The following is a 19,082-nucleotide window of genomic DNA, read 5'->3' on the forward strand; positions in this document are numbered from 1 at the left end:
TCATTGCTCATTCATGCGTAAAAAAAGTTGCCTCAAAACTTAGCTTTAAAAACGAGTTATTGAGCTAGAGGTTAGAGGTCTGTGGGTCTCAGGATCTGGAAGCAGACTTGGGAAACAGGATCCTAGGGAGCCTGGACAACTCCCTTCAGCATCTGGCCATTCTGAAAGAGTACAGTAAGCAGGGTGTGTCTATACGTTGCTTTTAGTGGCGCTCACCAAAACCCATTTTGACATTTACTTTAGATCACGGAGAGGTAGAAGGCAAAATTAGGCTTTACAAAAAATAAAACAAGCTTCCAACAGCCTGTCAAGTGAACTACAGCTCAGATTGGAGCTGCATTAGCAAAGACTGCAAGCATTAGCTCTGCCCTTTCCTCTCCTGGAAGTGACCGCTAAAGGCTTCAGTATGTGTTTGAAATCTTACTTCTTCTCTTGCAGGATTAGACTTCACGGTCTTATAATTTCCATGTTCCTTACACTTATTTCTATAAACACGTTAAAAGCCACTACCTTCCTGAAAATCATGCTGCATTTTCCTGTTCAGATTAGCTGTGTTTGTAGAAAAATGGGTGCAAGGCTACCGACGGCTAGGTGCAGTACTCCTTCCCACCAGGAGATGGCGGCCTCATCCCAGGCAACCTGAAGGCGGCCCCTAGTCTACCTTAGATCCTGCTAAGCAAATTCTTGGAAAAGCAGTCTGATACAACTCTTAATAAGATTAAATGTGTCAGGCTGAATTCCAACTCTCCTTTTTCCTGAAATATACATATTCCCTCCCTGCACAATGAATACTCAAAATGTGTGAAGACTTGCATTCAAATGTTCAGTTTCTAGTTAAGTCGTGTGCCACACATGAAAGTTTTAAGTTTGCATGCACTGTACACGCACGCATGCACGCACACACACTTACCCCTATGAATGATCTTTTTGTGGAGCAACATTAAATAAATGTTGGCTTGAAATGAGTCAACTTCTCCAGCAATGGTAACTTTAGAATGAAAACAACCTACTAGGGACCACATGTTAACAGGTGGCATAGTACTAAGCTAAACGGTGTTTTGGAAGCAATAGTTGGTCTTTTAAAACACACACACACACACACACACACACACACACACACACACCTACACAAGAAGAATTCACTTCATTCCTTTAATATGGCAGATGCTCACCTCCAGTCCAGCAAGGGAACAGTGAATTTGCTTCCTGTCTGTGTATTCCTTCTAGAAGTAAGCAGTTTGTAGTGTCATGTTACATGAATCCAAACTCAGTGTTCATTGTTTAAAGAGACAAAAAAATATGAAAAATATTTGTGACTGTTCCCAGATTTTATCATGATGGATTGGAAATCATCTTGAGCAGGGCTTTACTGCAGCCACTCAAAGATGGGACGCCGAATGTCTAGAGAAAACGCTGACTCACGCGTGACTAAGATGAAGGTTACAAAGAAGACTAAACATTTATTTAGAAGTTACAGTGTTTGTTTTTACAGAGATATGTTGCCACCGATTATTGATTCTGGGAGACTGTTAATGCTTAGAGTGCTGTACACATCTGGGGCTTTTCTCGTGACATCTTGGAAACCTGCCCTGTGCCACCAAATCGGAGTGGCTTCCAGGTGGCTCCAGTCTGCAGCAGGATGGCCTTTGCTTTATCCCTGTGTTCTTCATGAACAGTGTGCTTAGGGTCCTTCTGCCAAGTCGTCCGAGGGCCTCCTGGTGTCCGTGGTAGCTGCAGGTTCTGGGCTCCATCTGCAGCCTGACCATCTATGATACTCATTTCCACTGGTCTCCAGTTACTCAGTTGCTTGTTTTCTGTCTTGTGCCAGAAAGGGGAGGATTCCATATCTCTCCAGAATTATAGAAACACATATACATTTATTTACAAGTGCATAAATATATAAATATGGCTATAATAGAAAAATAAATACCAATTTTTCTCTGTCAACAAACAAACAATATATAGTCTTTCTGGGATATTAGCTTCGGCCTAAATTGTGGGAGGTGGTGTTTCAAAGGACACATGAACTGATGGGCTAGGCGGGAACCGCATCCCAAGTTCCTGTCCTGTGTAGGTCCCTGATGGGTGCTGGGAACACCAGTCTCCTCCACCCACTTGGCAGGAGTCAGAACTGTCTACTTCTTCAACTGGTACAAGACCTAAACAGCACCGGGGCCCTGTGAGGAGAAAAAGTAGGCGGCATTAAAATCTAGACTCACCAAGCAGTCCTCGCTAATCTCTACCTATAGCTGGTCACACTGGCCCTGGAAGGGGAAGACCCTTACTATTCATCTATGTTGGGACCAAAGACCTTAGACTGCAAAGCACTCGGCTTGTAGCCATCAGCTACGTACACATAGAACACAAAGGGATGCCCGGCTCTCTCTAGCCAGGCTGTGTTCTACCTCATGATCCAACCAAGCCTTGTTTTCATGACGACTGGCCTGGCTTTGGAGCTGATGATCTTTTAGAATTTCATGTCCTAGAGACAGGGTCTAGGGTCCTCATGGCAGAAGCATGCACCCCCGGGAAGCTAAGAAACACCAACTCATCCTCTGAAGTACCAAGTGCCCCAACTAAGTCCTGGTGGATTTGCTTGACGTAGGTAGAGAGGGAGCTATGGGCAGGGGTGGTCCCTCGATGAACAAGTTTTGTGGGTGTAGACAGTTACTATGGTGATGTGTGTACATGCATGGCTTCCTGATGACTGAGAAGAACCAATCCCTAATTAAGGCCTGACAGAACAGAGGATCAGAGAGGCCCCCATGTGATGAGGGGCAGAAAGACTCTGCAAATAGCCCCGAATCTCAAAAACAGAGAGCAAATGGGCTTCTTCCTTTGGAATGGAGGATGCTTTTCTCTTCAGCCTTTGAGGACCACAGTTACAGTGTTGGAGTCAGACTAGCCTGGGAAGGCCTCATGGCCCTCTAGGCCTTTAGTAGCCAATGAGTGGCCATCCATCCCCAACTCCCAAACACTCCCTTGAAGAAGTCCCTTGTCCTTTCTCAAAGCCATCACTGGGTTATGGGCGACCCCATCAGACAAGTTCTCCCTGCTGCCCCTGGCTGACCTGAATGATATGGAGGGTCCCATGAAGATTCTAGTCCAGGACTTTCAGATGTTCGCCTCACTGCCGTTTGGCATGTGGTGACGGGTTGCTTCTGGAGGTGACAGCAGTCTTGAGGTTGGAGCAGCTGGTGAGTTGAGTCATCAGGCAGCGTGTATAAGAAAGCATCCTCTCCTGAGGCAGACTGGGGACCTCTGCATTGTCCAAGACCCGATGGGGTGGGTTAGTGCAAGCAGAATGGGTGTGCACTTTCACGATCTGACATACATCATCTAAAGGTATCGGAGCAGGCCCAGAACACACACCGGTCCCCCGTGAACATCAGGAGCTGCCCCACCAAATTCAGCAGGTGATAGTTGAGCTTTATTGTGGGAGGTGGCAAACTGGGTGTCCTGGGGCCTGTAGGCAAAGTTGGTTCTACCTCCAGGGTTTTGGTGAGCTAGTAAGTGACAGATGCTGAGAAACAACCGAAGCCCCTAAGCAGAAAAGTATCATAACTGTGTACACAGCACCTTGCCCATGGGGTAACTGCCCCATCGGGTACAAATGGCAAACTTGGGGAATCCCTGCATGAAGCGCTACTTAGCTCTGGTTGACAGACTTTGGATAGCGAAAGGGAATGGGAGGATTGGAGACTTGGGAATAAAAGTGGGGATGGGAGGGGCCTGGTTACCTGGCAACCTGCTGGTTCTGGAGGTCACATCCATTGCTAACAATGGGCTGCCTCAGTTGGCTGTTGGTGTCTTCCCTCTGCTTGAAGGAAAGAATGAAAGGTCAAGACGGGAGCTCCTGGTGCAGTGCCTCACCACTGAGCAGGATGAGCTGTGGTTAACTCTAGGGAGCTCAGCCCAGCAGCTCTGGATGAACAAGGGGAAGGCCCAAGAGGCAGCTCATTGTCCCTCCATATGTGCACCCGGGGGCCCACACTCAGGAACACTTTACCTGGGCAAGCTCCCCTGGGCAGTGCTGCTGAGGCTTCCTGCCTGGGCAGCCCACTGTAGCAGCAGGGCAGCCCCTGCTTCCATGCACTCGACTGACACAGGCCCGTCCACTGACGCCACCGAGGTAGGGCTGCCCATTGGCTTGGTGACCTGGAAGTCCCCCCAATGGCACCATTGTGTACTGGCAGGAGGAAGCCAGGAGGGCACTCCGAGGAAAACCCAGATCTGTCGTATGTTCTGAAATAGAAGACAGGGGTCTCCTTAGCCTCCTACAGCTGGATAAAGCCTCACACTCATAGTGTCAGAGAGATAGGCAGGGAGGTGACTGTCCAACAGCCTGAGAATACTTTTTCTAAGTCTTCCTAGCACCCATTTCTTCTTTAGAGTGAGGAGTGTAGAAAGACAATGAGTCAATGGCTTCGGAGCCGTGAAGCCCTTGTTTCGTGGGGGAGTCAGTGCAGATACTGCTATTTGAAACAGAAACTAAAGGGCAAGTCAGGTTAGCCCAGGAGGAACAGAGGGCTCAAGGCAGCCCCCACTGGGCAGACAAGCAGAATGCGGGATGAGGCAGGAGCAATTTGTATATGAACATGTTTGAGAAACAACTTCAGACATTCGAAAAAGATGGAGCAGATAATTACGGAACCCCAGGGTAAGAAAGGACGAGAGAGAGAGAGAGAGAGAGAGAGAGAGAGAGAGAGAGAGAGAGAGAGAGAGAGAGATAGGTGAGGGCAGGAGGGAGGAGCCCAGCCTCAGATATTCAGTGTTTCTGTGGGACCTTGGGGGCCACCTGAACTTGGTTGCTTGAGCTCCCAGGGAGGTGGAGCTGGACCACTGGCCCTGCCTGGGCACTGGCCAGTTTGGTGGGCTGAGAGGTGTCTCCCCTCCTTCCCCTCTGGGCTGAGGTGTCACTCACTCTGCTTAGACCAGGCCCTCCATAGGCAGAAGGGAATGAAGGTGACGATGATGAGGACTATAGAGCCCAGAACGACCCCGACAATCAGATAGGGCAGGTCGCTGGCCCGTGCCACCATGGCTCCAGTGCCCACCGGCCGTTCCATGGTTTCTAGGGGTGGAGGCTGTGGTGGAGCTAGAGTCAAGGGTGGGGGTCTTCCAGGCTGACCAGAAAATTTCCGAGCTGCAATTGAAGGCAAAACTCACATCAGTATCTATTTTTCTGTCTGTTTTTGTTTTGTTTTGTTTTGTTTTTTACAACAAGTAGAAAATCAAAGCACCTCAATTCCATGGACATAGGAAATGGGGCCTAGATCCCAAGATGGGGGACTCAATATTCCTTATCTGCATCCTGTCCATAACTTATCAAGGACATTGACAACTAACGTGCAATGTGCTGTTGAGGTGTTTGTGAGCCAAACACTGAGTTGGAGTGGGCACAGGTAAATGTGGTTTTTGAAAGAACAATTAAAATTCGAGAGAGCGGTGAGTGGACACAGGTGGAAGGACTTTCCCACAGCTTTGCCATTTCCAGGTAGATGAAGGGATCTGAAGTGTTAGGGATTAGCATGGGTTGTAAAGCAGGGCACCTGAGGACTCTGTGGGACAGAAGACATTTGGTAAATTCCATTCAAAAGCAGACCGTTAAACACTATGTTCCTCACTGAGGTCCGCTCCTGCCAGCGAACACAAATGGACTCTGCCACTTCCTTCTCTCAGCTTTCTGATGTCACAGTCTCCCAGTCTGTGTAATCTCTCCTGCTTCCATGATTCCCTCTCTGTCCTAAAGACTGCGGAGGCAGGAGACATTCTGCTTTTATCAGACACTCTCAGCACCTCCAACGATTCAGCCACTGGGAAACTCTCCCAGTCCTTCTCTCTTCCCACTCCCTCCTCCCAGTCCATTTCTCTTCTCACCCTGTCCATCCCAGTAGAGAGCAGCCACCTGGGTAATGATGCTTCAAGTGAAATTCTCAAGCTTGCTTTATATCTCCCAACCCAACATGCAATTGGCCCAGGTTTTGCTTGCACCTCCTCAAAAGCAGGGACAGAACCATTCTCTTCACCTTTATCTCAGAGCCTCACTTCTCTCTCCTCAGCCTGCCTGTGACCATTATTATAAAGAAGCCCAACAAGGACCCTCTTCTACCTCACAGTCCCTGTAAACTGCATAGCTCCTCCTCCAGCATCCTTCAGTGACCCAGTGATGTCAGTGTTTCTTGCCTGAGCCACTTTTTAGGCTTGGCAAGACCCTCAAGGCACTCCCTCCTCATTCCAGCCTAAAGAGTTAGTCCAAAGATCCGAGAAGATATATGAATTTGGGCTGTGTGCATGTGTCTCTCTCTTCGATGGATGTGGCACAGAGGGCAAGTGTATACAGTTGGTGCTCAGTGAGTATTTGCAAAATGACTGAAGGCTTGCATAGGGGGAGAGAGAACACAGTTGCCTCAGCCACAGGGGAGTGCTGTTTTCTCTGACTCCATTGTGGTCCTATGATTAGGTCTTTAGTAATTCACTACTTCATCAACTTGGAGTATTTAAAAACCAGACATAATGACGCCCACTCACCCGAACAATGAATGTGCACATGTGAACAAGTGCATGTGTTTGCATTTAAGTTAGTGCAGAATATATGCGTGTCTAATAGGCTTTCGTGCAGAAAATGGACCTGGGCTTATAGCTATATGAAACTGTCTGAAGCGGCCTCTACCACATCTTGGTTATAAAACTTTGGCCAAGGTGTAGATATAATAAGTTTCCTGAGGCTCATATTATCAGACTACAGTTAAATTAAATAAAACCAATAAATATAGATACCAAATGCCAAGAAATATAGTGTATAGAACATTTCCATCTTAAGATGGGTTCTGTTCCTAATGAGTTCATGGGTCAGTTAGTTCTCACATCCTTGAAGTCATCATGGTGGCAACCTACTCGTATTCACACACAGCTCAAGAGAATCATTTGGGAGGCAACTGATGAGGGTAGGGATCTTTCCAAAATCAGGGTCTTCTTGGAAGGGATGCCAGGATGGGTGGGAGAGAGGCTCTGCTCCAGTCTGTGGGGATTCCTGGGACAGGAGAGGACCCTGGAAGAATCACCTTTGGTCTCGCAGATCATGACATTGCTGAACTCGCTCTCCCCTCCTTCATTGAAGCACTGCATCTTAATATCATAGGAAGTCTCTGGCTGCAGGTGGCTGATGGAGTGCCAGTATCTGTCCCCTGGGAAGGAAAGTGAGGGTCACTATGGTGATGTGTATGTCGTATGCTTGGCCTTGATCACACAATCAGACAAACCTGATCGTCTTATCTGCTGATCAACACAAGAGACACATGACATCTGTATGACCACTCATGTTTCTGTTGTGCCGTGGTCACTAAGAAAGAAGCACGTTGGCCCTTTTAACTGGATAGCTCCACGTGTGTCATAAGGGACCCACCGACACAGAACATAGATTCCATTTTATGATTCATGAGGTTTTGCCAACACCCAGACCCCCTTGCCAGTGAAGGACACCCCATCAATGCGTCTTCTCACCTTCCACCATGTCCTTCTTGTAATCACTGTCATTGTCACTGTCTGTGGGTCGGTAGTAGATATAGAAGCCATGGATTGGGGTGTTGTTGTTACTGGCTGGGATATACTACATGGGATAGAAAACAGACACGTTCACAGTGCGTTAGAGAAATCATCAAAGCAAAACCACAGGGCTGTGGGATCTTCCCCCAAGTCCAGAGTTTGGACTTCCCAGAGGCCCCAACAAACATCCCTGAATAAGTGAATAAGCCCCTCAGGTTCTCTGAAGAACGCTGCAGAGATAGGGCATTATTTTATTTTGCTGATGGACCCTGGAGATTTTAGAAGCAAGAAGCAAATTATAATTCTTCAAAGACTTTTGGTCGCTTCTGAGCCTTCCTGGAAGCACAAAGGGATGCTGGACAAGGGTTGAGATTCCTTGTGGTATTGGGTAAAAAGCAGGAAGGAAGGTAGGATGCAATCAGAAAGTGGGAACCAGTTTAAAAGTGACAGCCAGCAAGAGCTCCAGCTACTGTCACCCTCCCAAGACACCGCAAAGGGGCTGTCAGGTTCTCTAAGTGGGAAGCCAAACTCACAGACAAGTGGGAGGAGAAATATTTTCACACTACTGTTGGCCCAGGCACTTACCATCCACTTGAGCATAATAGTGGTCTCATTGACTGCATCAGTGAAGGTGATGTAAGGTCCTGCCACGGGCCTCTCATATACACGGCCACTGTAGCCTGACACCACGTAGGGCCGGGAGGGAGCACTGGGCTCACTCTCCCCTAGCATGTTCAAAGCACGAACTCGGAACTTGTAAGAAATACCTGTAAGAGAGAGTCTTCCTGAGCTTGGGAAATACAGATGATTTCTCCCACTGCCCTTCAAGGCCCAGCCCAGGGATATCTGGTCAGCTCTTCCCCAAAGATGTCCACCCAGGACCCATAAGAACCCCCATCCTTCTCAAGCCACACAGGAAGTGGCTCTGGACTCCTCTTTGGAGAGAGGAAGGAAGAGGGGGTGGTGTGGGGCTAAGGCAGAGCCACAAATTCCAGACCCATGAGTACTTGTGGGGAATGAAGGGAGGACTGAATTAAGACTGTCCACTGTCCCTCCTCCTCCACGGGGTCCCAGCACAGAAAGAACCAGGAAGGGGACCAGGCTCCTACCTTTCTCCAGGCCTGTGATTTCCACAGAGAGCCTCGAGGGAGGTATGGCACTGGTAGCCAGTATCCAATCTCCCACTTTTTTTAGCTTCTTGTACTCTACACGGAAAGACTGAATCGGGAAGCCGCCGTTCCCTCGGGGAATCCAGGTTACGTACACGGAGGTCTCAGAAGCTGTGGAGATGGTGGGTCTGTCTGGAGCTTCTGGGGCTGGGATGGCCGTGCACAGAGGAAAGACATAGACAAACAGGGATACCATGAGATGATGCTCTGGACCAACCAGACCCAACCTGAGCCTAACAAGGGCCTGTTCCTTCCTCTGCGTGCTGTTGTGTTTATCACATTCCCTTGCATGGGAGAATCCCCAGTGCTTCTTCATCTACTCTTCTGCAAAAACAGAGGGTAGAGAATTAATGTTCTCTGGATCCACAGACTCAGTAATTCCAGTATTTTCTCCAAAGGGCATATTTTCATTGTCGTTCACTAAAGAGATGCAGAATATGTCACTGGGACTCTTGGACCTCAGAACCCTAACCTCATTTGACCTGCAGCAACAAGCCCTCTGTGACAGTTTGTCCTTATTACTCTTCTGCCTGCCCCTCACTGCTGCTGGGCTTACGGGAGAGGCGGCCATGGTCAGGCTGGCTGCTGCTCTGGAGACTGGCACCGGGGTCATCTCTCTGGATCTGCTGCTCCTTACTGGCCACGATCTCAGGTTTGGGCCGCCGTCCTGGGTGAGAAGGATTGAGAACAAGTGAGAGAGCATATGAGCTCTCCCTTACTAAACTCCTGTTTTGCCTAAGACTCTGACAAGGGCTGCACCAAGGTGATACAAGTAAGATTTCAGGGTAATGAAAGTGTGGTGTAACTCCCAGCTTTCTCTACTATTGTGCCGCTATTGATCCTTGTGCTTAGCAGGGGGCGGGGCGATGGGGGATGCCAGAGAGGTTCATCAGTCAGAAAGGTAGTGCTTTAGACCAGGCACATAAGTCCACAGAGGCAGCCACTGGAGAAGGACAGAGGTGAACAAAGCGAACAGGATTTTGCATCCGGCCTCACTATAACTGGCTCGGGCCTTTGGAACTCTGAGCTAAGCAAAACTATTTGACTTACCTGTTCGGAAGGTGACCATAGCTGTCTGGCCCTCGCCAGCACAGTTGTAGGCTGCCATCTCCACTTCGTATAAGCTTCCAGGGTCAAGCCTGGTCAGGGTGAGGCGGTGCTGGTTGGCTGGAATGCCAGAAATGGTCCAGTCGTCAGAGGAGTTCGTGACCTGCTGAAGAGGGTGACTGGGGTAAGGACCTGCCTCTGCTGTGGTGTTCAGGAGGGTTTCGGCCTGAGCCCAAGATGGCAGGGAGAAAGAAAGAGGACCGTGGACTAGGTTAAAGGCTGGTGGGACTGCATAGCTCAGACTGGTTCTCCTACTCTCTAAGCTAATGATCCTATTAAGGAAAGTTTGCAAGGATAGCTACTGAACTGACTGCCAGTCCCCCCAAAGGCCACTCTTCCATCTCCTGCAACCTCCTCATCTAATGTTCTCTCTGTTTGCATATGAAGCCAAACCCGAGCCCTTCAGTCCATATTATAATGAGAGACGGTGACAGGAATGATAACAAAACTGGAAGCAATGGAAAGATGGTCCTAGCGTGCTCATTCTCAGTGCACTGCCTGTCCCTAAGTCTCAGCAGTCAGTATCCACAAGCAAGGAGTCTCAGCCAGGAGAGCTGAGGAACTCATCCATGGTTGCAAAGCTAGTGAGCACAGAAACCCTCACTTGCATCCAAAGAGCATGCTCAGAAGTTACCTGCTCTAGACAGAGGATTCTGGGAGTGGAAAACCCCAAATTCAAGTTCTGACTGTATAACCCCAAGCAAACTCCCACACTGGTGAGCCCTGAGCCATTCATCCCTAAGATGGGCAAATACAATGTCTTGAGTTACTCTGAAGTCAAGTTAGATGACTTGGCACAGGTGAGGTTCCCAACAAATGAATGCCTGGCCTGTCTCCAGACGCTCTTGGCACCCTTCACCCTGTGAGATTTCTCACTTTAAAATTCTTCTCCTGTTTCTGCTCCCTGTCCCTGTTCTTGAAGCTTAAAAAACAGGGTGTACGTGAAGGATTATAAATGAACTTTTAATGGTTAGCTCTTTAAAAAAATATTTATGGGAGAACTTCGGGCACCCAAAGGCAATGGTGAGAGATTATTTCCTCCCACCCACCATCTTTTAAGAAGGACTTTGTGGCCAGCTCTGTGCATCTCAGAAAGCCTGCCAGAATGGAGAGCTGAGGTTTGATTAAGAAAGCGACCAGCTGCTGGGGAAAGCTCTTATCCCTAAGCAAAGTATTCGCAAGTAGAACAAAACCTCCCATTCAAGACCAGGGGATGGTCTGAGCTCATTAATGTCGGGCTTCCAGGATTTGTTCCAAGGGGAAAGGTTTTCACAAGCTGAGAATCCCCAGTGATGCTGGAAACCCAAACACAGTAGCCTAGGTCTACAGTGGACGAGATGAAACTTGCTTTGTGCACGTGAAAATCAGCCTGACTAATTCCCAATGCCCTGCAAAAGACAGAGAATAGAAAAACAAAAACAAAAACAAAAAACAAAACAACCCAAACCCACAACCCAATGCTGACTTCTGATTCCAACCTTCTTTCTTTGGTGACGACCATTAAGCTATGTTAGTTCCAGTGAGCAAGAACAGCTTTCAAGACATACTTTCTGTCTTGGCAACATTCACTTAAAAGCTCCAACTGTTCCACAGGGCAATGCCTAATGGAAGCCAGACTCAGCAGGGGCCCTGTCCCGACTGTCATTTTCCTGTACCTCCTCCTCCCTCTGCCCTCCCAGCACCGGCCTCAGACTTCCACTGGGACCCAGAAATGAAAATAAGAAATGCAAGGGTAATTAGTCACTGTCACACACTCTGGGAGGGTGGACGCAAGCATCAGTTTGGCATTTCCGGATTACCCCAGTGCGGTCTTTGCCTCCTTGCCTGTAGTGGGAGGTAGCTTCAGGGCCACCTATTGGCCTGAAAAATATTATTCTTACTATCATACTGGTTTCTGTCTCTTGGGTACTATATTTGGCCTTCCCTAATCTTTGTCTACAACTCACAGGGAGGTGTCTAGTTACACAGGAAAATAAAGATTGGGACCAGCCCTGCCCTGGAACACAGGCTAAACAAGGCTGTTACTTTTCAGAAAGCCATTTACACCTTTAGCTGGTCCTGGAGGTGGTGTGGGGGAGGGAACTGTGGTCTCTCCTGTGCCTACATGGGAAACTACATGAGGGCTCAGGGTGTTGCTCTGCCTCCGGTACTTTTCTGACCACCTGAGGTCTCTGGGAACTTCTTAGGTACCCAGGTCTTCTGGAAGGGGAAGACACAGAGAAGGCCAGACTATGCGAGGCCAGAGGTGTTTGCAGCAGGGACCTGGCTTGTACAGAGTGAGAGCATTCCGAACATTCCACCGTGTGAGGGGAGGCTTGTTTTCTTGTTTGCTTTTGGAGTAGGAAAAGGTGGGTAAGTATTTTTCGTTCCATTTCACATTTCCATATTTTCTACCAAGTGCACAAAGCATTTTTGTAAGCAAAAAATAATCCAAACGCACACAAGCGCCCATATTTATAATAAATAGGTTGCTGGTATTAAATTTTTTTTAAATCCACTTAAGACTAGAACTTTTCTACTTTCTGGTGATATTGGAAAGAAACAGCACAAACCTCTGGTGAGCAGAAATGTTTTATGAGGAGTCTCATCTCACATTCCTTATGCAGCTTTGAGAAGAGTGGCAGATGGAAGGCCCTGGTTCACCTCACCAAACAGTGGTCAGGACCATGGGACAGGCACAGTTCTGTCTCTGTATCCTGTCACAGTCTAAAAGGCTCTCCCTGAGAGCTCCTCCAACCCCTGGACAGGTTCCCTCTGTTGAGGGAAAAATAGCTAAGGTCTCAACAATGTGATGTGCCAGAGGCTCTAACGCCTGGTTAAACAGGAGCTACCACAACATCTGAGAGTCGGAGGGCATTTTACAGTCCGCGGGGAGAACACTTGTTCCCTAAATAACTGTTTTCCTGGCTGGAGAGACCTGTTTGCCCTGCTAAAGTTCTTGCAGGTATGCTTAAGAAAAAGCTTGTTTTGGTTGGAAAACAAATGTGGTGGGGATGGCGGGGGCGGGGGGGGGGGGGAGGAGTGAGGAGGGTGGCCATAGTAATGGAGGGGGGGGGGTGAGTTATCTCTGGACTAGTGTTGGCACAAACTTCCAGGTAGGAGTACACAAATGTCACACCTGAGGGCCCACGCAGAGCCCGTGTCTGGGCCTGTAAGAGATCACCCCATGTCTGTATTCCCGCTAGCTTTCCAGGGGTGTGTGTGTGGTAGGGATGGGCATTTGAGGAGACAGAAAGGAAGGACATGTCTGTGGTGCATGCTGGGTCCTGGCTTCAGGCCAGGAGACAGAGCGACTTGATTCAGCTTCACCAAGAAGCTTGCAGGAAGGGAGAGGTACAATGCCAGGGTTGTACCTTACGATGCTTCACTACGTAGTACAGGATGGGTGTCCGGCTGCTCCCCTCATGGCGGGGCCGCCACACCAGCTCATAGGAGTCCGTCTTGGAGGTCCGGGGTGAGCTGAGGATGACAGGTGCCTCTGCAGGGGCTACCTGCTCTTCTCCCGGGCACTTCAGGGAAGTAGGCTGTACCGATGTTGGGGGCTTAACAAGCCCCGGTTGTTCCCGAAGCATCTGGTCAGGTCTGCTGGGTCTGGAGGGTGGCATGGGGGGTGTGGCAGCAATCGGCTTGGTATCCCTCCCGGGTCTCAGGGTTGTGTCTGAGGACCAAGCAGGAAAGAGAAGGGGAGGGGGGAAGGTGTTAGTGGCCCTGATCACCTGCCAGGGAGAAAACAGAATAAAAACAGAGAAGACCTGAAATCACGATGAGCCCAATCTGTGACACACAGCCAGGCTCTGCAGAAGAGAAGGCTGGTGCCCTTATCCTGCCAGAAGGAAAACGAGGTCTTTCCGCGATGCTGAGGTTTATATTTATTTAAACGCTCGCTCGCTCACGCGCGTGCGCGTGCGCGCACGCGCACGCACACACACACACACACACACACACACACACACACACACACACACACACACACACACACGCTGTGAATGTGGGTCCTGGAGCTTGAATTTGGGTCTTCAGGCTTAGCGGGAAGCACTTTTACCTATTGAAGCATCTCACTGGCACTAATGTGATGGCACTAATGAGGGGACCAACAGTCCCCTTTAGGCATTGTCCCCTGGTTGGTCCCCAGCTGCTAGTGCGATTTTGGAGGAAGTAGGCCCCAGAGGCATATTTTTTAAGGTTATTCTTTCCCTCGGTCCCCTCCCCCCCCCCCTCCGCCCTATAGTTTCCATCACAGAAACCGCCATGAAGTTCTGCCTCACGAAGGGCTCTGACTCAGTAGAGCTATGGCTCTGCCCTGAAACCTCTAAATTCATGAACCAAGGAAGATTCCTTCCCTTCAAGCTGTTTTCTCCTTTGAAGTTATTTTTTGTTTGTGCTGGAAAAAGTGACGAACCCAGAAAACTGGCACCAGGAAAGTGTGACGGACGCTGCCGTGCGGGTTCTGCTGCCTTCGGGGTTGATTTATGGGGGCGGTTTAGAATGTATTTGAATGCTAAGGGAGCTGCATAGAGTTCTGTCAGCAGAACGTGATGGGGTTTGCGTGAGCTCAGAAGAGCAGGATGCTGATGGGGACGGCAGTGAGGCTGTACTTGGGAATTACAGGAGAACAGGAACTCTGCTAGAATTGGACTAGAAGCTACACAAGTGCCCCTGGGACAAAGACTGTGGAAAGCCATGTTTGAAAGTGTCAGACTAACTAGAGGAAATCTCAAGGTATTTGAGCATCTAGGCCACTGCATGACTTAATGCCAGCTGATTTTACAAGGCCTGTAGAGAGAATTAGGAACAAGGAGGAGTATGAAGACAATTTTAAAAATACACATTGGGCCAAGGAAACCTCCTTAGAGTCATTAAGGTCATCAGAGCCATTAATAGGAAGCCACAGACTTTGCACCTAAATGGCAAGAAATATGTCTTGAGGACATGTCAGGAAATGGTTGGACCTCACTCTTGGCAGTCTTAAGGGTGTAAAGGTTTTAAATCATTTGGAAGATGTTGATTTGAGACGAGAACTCTGGAACAACCTGTAACAACCTGTTTGCAAAAGATCACTTAGGGAAGTGTTTCCCCTTCACACAGGCATCTGGGCTTTCGTGGGTTATAGGGTTGTAGGTGTGATCGGCCTGGGATAGGCTCGGGCAAAGAAAGGACTTCAGTGCCACCCACAAGGTGCCAGTTCTGAAGCCATGCAGAATGCAAGAGCTTTGAGAAGGAAAGCCCGAGAGGCCAGGTAATGCCTAGGAGGCTCACAATCCCTACGAAGAGCCCTTAAGAGAGCCAAGCATCCAGCCATGAGGTGCAACGGAGTCCCAAGATGTTTAGAGATACCATCAAACACAGACTGCATGCAAAACAAAGCAACAGGCAATGGTTGGAGCTTACCCAAGGGAGAAGCCATGTGGGCTGCAAACAGCAAGACTGCATGGTCAGGCTGCCCATGACTGCTGAGGCCCACATCCACGTTGCCCTAGATACTAGATATGAAGCTACATGGCTTAAGGCTTGCCCTGCTTGTTTTGCTTTTGCCCTCTTCTTGTCTCTCACATCTATGACATTCTATCTTGTTAGAATGAGTGTGCTTATTCTGTGCTATTGTACGCTGAAAACATATAATAACTGATCTTTTATTTTGTAGTGACTCACAGCAAAGAGTTTGACTAGAGTCATAGAGGAGACTTTGAACTTGGACTTCTTTAAGTTCCTTAAGATTTTTTTTTAATCTGCATGCATGTATATGCATGGATTTATGTGCACTTTGTGAGTACAATACCCTTGCAGGCCTGAAGAGGGAGCCAGAGACCTTAAAGTAGAGTCACTGACAGTTGTGAGCCACCTAACGTTGGTTCTGGTAACTGAACTCGGGTCCTCCAGTTAACAAAGGGTGGACTTGTGACGGGGACATGCCGACATGCCGTTTCACCTTGAAACTTTAACACTGACACACAGTAGGTCTTTCCCTTCTCCACTGAGGTGACTAGAGACATGAATTCAACTGGGACTGCTCTCTGAGAATCTAGAAACCCAGGGCAGCATGACAACATTCCACTCACAGACTTTTCCAGCCTCAGTCCTAGCCCTATCTGACCCCCCCTCACCACAGGACATTGGCATCTGATAATGATGGCACTAAACTGTATCGTCCATCGTAGCTTTTCTCTCAAATTCCTTCCATGGTTTCATCTCCTTTATAGGAAGCTTTCTCAGTAGAGAGGGTCTTTCTCATGCTTTGCAGTCTCTACCTCACCTGGTGCATGCTGAGCACACAGTAGGTCCTAGTCAGTGCAAGTGTCAATTGAAATGGATCAAGCTAAAGGTCTTACTCATCCTTATGTCAAAGCCCCCATTGTAAAGTATGATGCTTCATAACCATGGAAGCCCACAGACTTAAGGTCACATTCATTAACAAAAATTTGCACAGTTGAATTATTAATAAGTCAATGTAATTTTGAACTTACAACTAAAAGTGACTACATTTGGCTTTATTTGAGAAAAGGGCTGTATACCTGCTCAGCCGGAATTTCTGACCCACTTGCACTCACCTGGCCGGGCGGTCCTCAGTTGGACCACAGCGTGGGCACTGCCAACCGCATTCTCAGCCATGCACTGGTACACGCCTTCGTCCTCCGGCCCAACACTGACCACCCGCAGGGCTCTACGTGACAGCCGGAGGCGCTGGCTGGAGGTGAGGGGCACCGCATTCCTCAGCCATAGTACAGAGGGTGGGGGGTTTCCTCGAACCTCACAGATGAGCTTTGCACTCTGGCCCCATGGGATGACCAGCTGGGACAGCTCCACCGTGACCTCAGGGGGTTCTGTGGAGAAAAACCGATCAGAATGAGGAAGGCTGTATTTTCCCATCTCTAGGACCACACAAGCAAGATGAGACACAAGCACACTGCCTCAGGACTGGCTTCCTCCTCACTGGCTGTTGGGTTTGTCCTATGGGAGAAGTGGGGTGGGGTGAGATGTCTAGGTGACAAAGACTACACCAATACCCAGGGCCTAAGTTCTGAGATCTAAGAAGCTCTGTCTTCCCAGAGTACTTCGTTATTTATCAGCTCCATGGCCTTTCACAGTAGAAACCTTTCTGAGTTAGGTTATCTGCTTGGGATGGTTTGTATATGTTGGGCCTAAGAGTAGCATTATTAGAAGGTGTGGTCATGTGGGAGTCGGTGTAGCCTTATTGTAGTAGGTATGTCACTGTGGGTGTGGGCTTTTAAGGCCCTCATCCTAGCTGCTTGGAAGCCAGTATTCTGCTAGCAGACTTCATATGAAGATGTAGAACTCTCAGCTCTACCATGTTTGTCTGGATGCTGCCATGTTCCTGCCTTGATGATACTGGACTGAACCTCTGAACCTGTAAGCCAGACCCAGTTCAATGTTGTCCTTATAAGAGTTGCCTTGGCCATGGAGTCTGTTCACAGCAGTACAATCCTATCTAAGACAATGCTTCTAGAAGAGTGGGAAGATGAGTGGGAAGATTAAGGAAGAGGAAGACCATGGAAGCTCACCGAACACCTGGACATTGTAGAGAATGACTGCTGCCCCAGGATCCCCAACCCCATTGCTGGCCATACATCGGTAGGTGCCTGAGTCCTCCTCGCTGGTGGTGTCAATAAGCAAGTTACTCAGCAGGAAGCGAGTCTTGTTATAGGCAGCAATGCTGGACCCATCCTTGGCCCATGTGACTCGAGGTGGTGGGATTCCACTGGCCACACACTCCAGTATGAGACTCTGGCCTTTGGTGACAATGACGGTCTGGGCTTCCAGTGGGTAGATGATGCGGGCAGCCTCAGCGGTGGACCCTGGAGTGGGGAAGGAGGACAAACAGAGTAAGATTTGGATTTTCTCCAGCCTGTCTCTGATGGCCCAGCTCCAGAAGGGCTCCAAAGAACATGCAACCCCTTTGAGCTCACAGCATAGCCAACACAACGCCGCTTGACAGGGGCAAGGTCTTCCTCCTGCCCAGAACATAACTTAAGTCTTTTTTTGTAAGCTACAAGTGCTTACAGAAAAATGAGGGTGCCAAGAGAGAAAGCATTTCCTGCTTGACTTCAGGCAGTTCCCCCTGAGCCTGAGGACAAAGTGAGGTACCAGGATCTGCTAGGCCCCTACTTGACCTAAACATCCAAGGGAGTGTGTTCCTTACAGGGTGAGGAACCCTCTAAGCTGAGCAGGAGCCACCGTTGAAAGTTAGACATTTCTTACAAAGTCCCCAAACACAAGTCAGTGCTTCTTTCTGGTGCTCAATATAGAAAGCAGCCAACAAACGGCTGAAAGGCAATGACTCTCCAGTGTGCTGCTATCTCAGGGTCCTCACAGAGCCAGCCAGTGGCCCATAAAATTTTGGAGACTCTATTCCTGCTCAGGAAGAAGAGTAAAAAACGTTTTGCTCCATTAGCTTTGGGAGAATATCTACCTCGGGTGCTCGGTAGCAGCTCACTGAGTACTTGGGGAACCTTGCGAGGCGCTCAGGAGGTGAGTGTGTTCTTACATGAATGGGGGAGCCTGTGGGCCTGTGTAGATTTTTCAGCAGAGGAGACATTGGGTACAATTTAGGACTAAGGAGCAGAGGGTAGGCCCAGAGGCCACCCACAAGGGTGTCCAGCAAACTCATCCCTCTTGCAGAGTTACGCGGAGCAACAGGCAAAGGGAGTCGCCCTCCACAGTGATGAGCTGTGGTGGCAAGCAAGGCTGGAATGCTATCCCCGCTCTACCTGTAGGCTCACGGACCCCAAACTTGGTCCGCCGTGTCCCCAGATATTCCTCTTGCTTTCCAGCTTTGCTGGGCCTTATTCACACCACCCCATAAATGACAAGTGAGCCTGGTCCTTACGGCGCACGCGCAGCCTGTCTCCGGAGCCGGAGGTTTTCACTTCCTGGGTCACCGGGTTGTAGGCGGCACACTTGTACATGCCTTCGTCCTCCTGGCTGGCATTGACAATTTGGAGATTCCCGGATGGCATGATCAGGTAGTTGTCTGTGGAGACGGTAGGGAAGAAGCAAGATGAAGTGCGTTGGGTCCCAGAATCTTACAGTCTGGAACTCCCCTAGACATAAGGGGTCCAAGAGAGAATCAGAGAAAACCTGAAATGCTGTTCTCCACAGAAAACTTAGTACCGTGTGCGCAGAGCGCCAGAGTACGGAAGTGACTAACTACAGGCTCCTGGCTGCTTGGCTGCCTGCTTCTGAGTTAGTGCTTGTCTGAGGTTCATCTTACACTCGCAGGGGAGCTAGGGGAAGGTAGAGAAGATG

The 19,082-nt window shown here is 49.1% G+C and overlaps 1 protein-coding gene across 6 annotated transcripts in view; it reads right to left on the bottom strand.

Moving 5' to 3' along the window:
• Window positions 1-1,432: 1,432 nt before the first annotated feature.
• The window catches only part of Boc (BOC cell adhesion associated, oncogene regulated), a 74,944-nt gene continuing 57,294 nt past the window's right edge, over window positions 1,433-19,082 (bottom strand). For 2 of the 6 annotated variants that reach the window (XM_085832048.1, XM_085832049.1), the window contains 15 exons: window positions 18,664-18,807; window positions 17,339-17,632; window positions 16,367-16,639; window positions 13,175-13,479; window positions 9,765-9,927; window positions 9,271-9,381; window positions 8,655-8,861; window positions 8,131-8,312; window positions 7,504-7,609; window positions 7,065-7,187; window positions 4,925-5,146; window positions 4,010-4,245; window positions 3,741-3,820; window positions 3,071-3,261; window positions 1,437-2,177 (listed from right to left, as the gene is read on the bottom strand). In XM_085832048.1, coding sequence (XP_085688174.1) covers window positions 1,990-2,177; window positions 3,071-3,261; window positions 3,741-3,820; window positions 4,010-4,245; window positions 4,925-5,146; window positions 7,065-7,187; window positions 7,504-7,609; window positions 8,131-8,312; window positions 8,655-8,861; window positions 9,271-9,381; window positions 9,765-9,927; window positions 13,175-13,479; window positions 16,367-16,639; window positions 17,339-17,632; window positions 18,664-18,807 — 2,825 coding nt within the window. In that variant the 3' untranslated portion in view covers window positions 1,437-1,989. Of the gene's footprint in view, window positions 2,178-3,070; window positions 3,262-3,740; window positions 3,821-4,009; window positions 4,246-4,924; window positions 5,147-7,064; window positions 7,188-7,503; window positions 7,610-8,130; window positions 8,313-8,654; window positions 8,862-9,270; window positions 9,382-9,764; window positions 9,928-13,174; window positions 13,480-16,366; window positions 16,640-17,338; window positions 17,633-18,663; window positions 18,808-19,082 lie in introns of all 6 variants that reach the window. The other 4 variants (XM_085832050.1, XM_029470642.2, XM_029470644.2 and 1 more) reach the window with 4 other exon arrangements.

The sequence above is a fragment of the Mus caroli genome, unplaced genomic scaffold (assembly GCF_978045245.1).
Source record: "Mus caroli unplaced genomic scaffold, Mus_caroli_1 scaffold_17, whole genome shotgun sequence".
In the NCBI taxonomy this organism is placed as follows: Eukaryota; Metazoa; Chordata; class Mammalia; order Rodentia; family Muridae; genus Mus; species Mus caroli.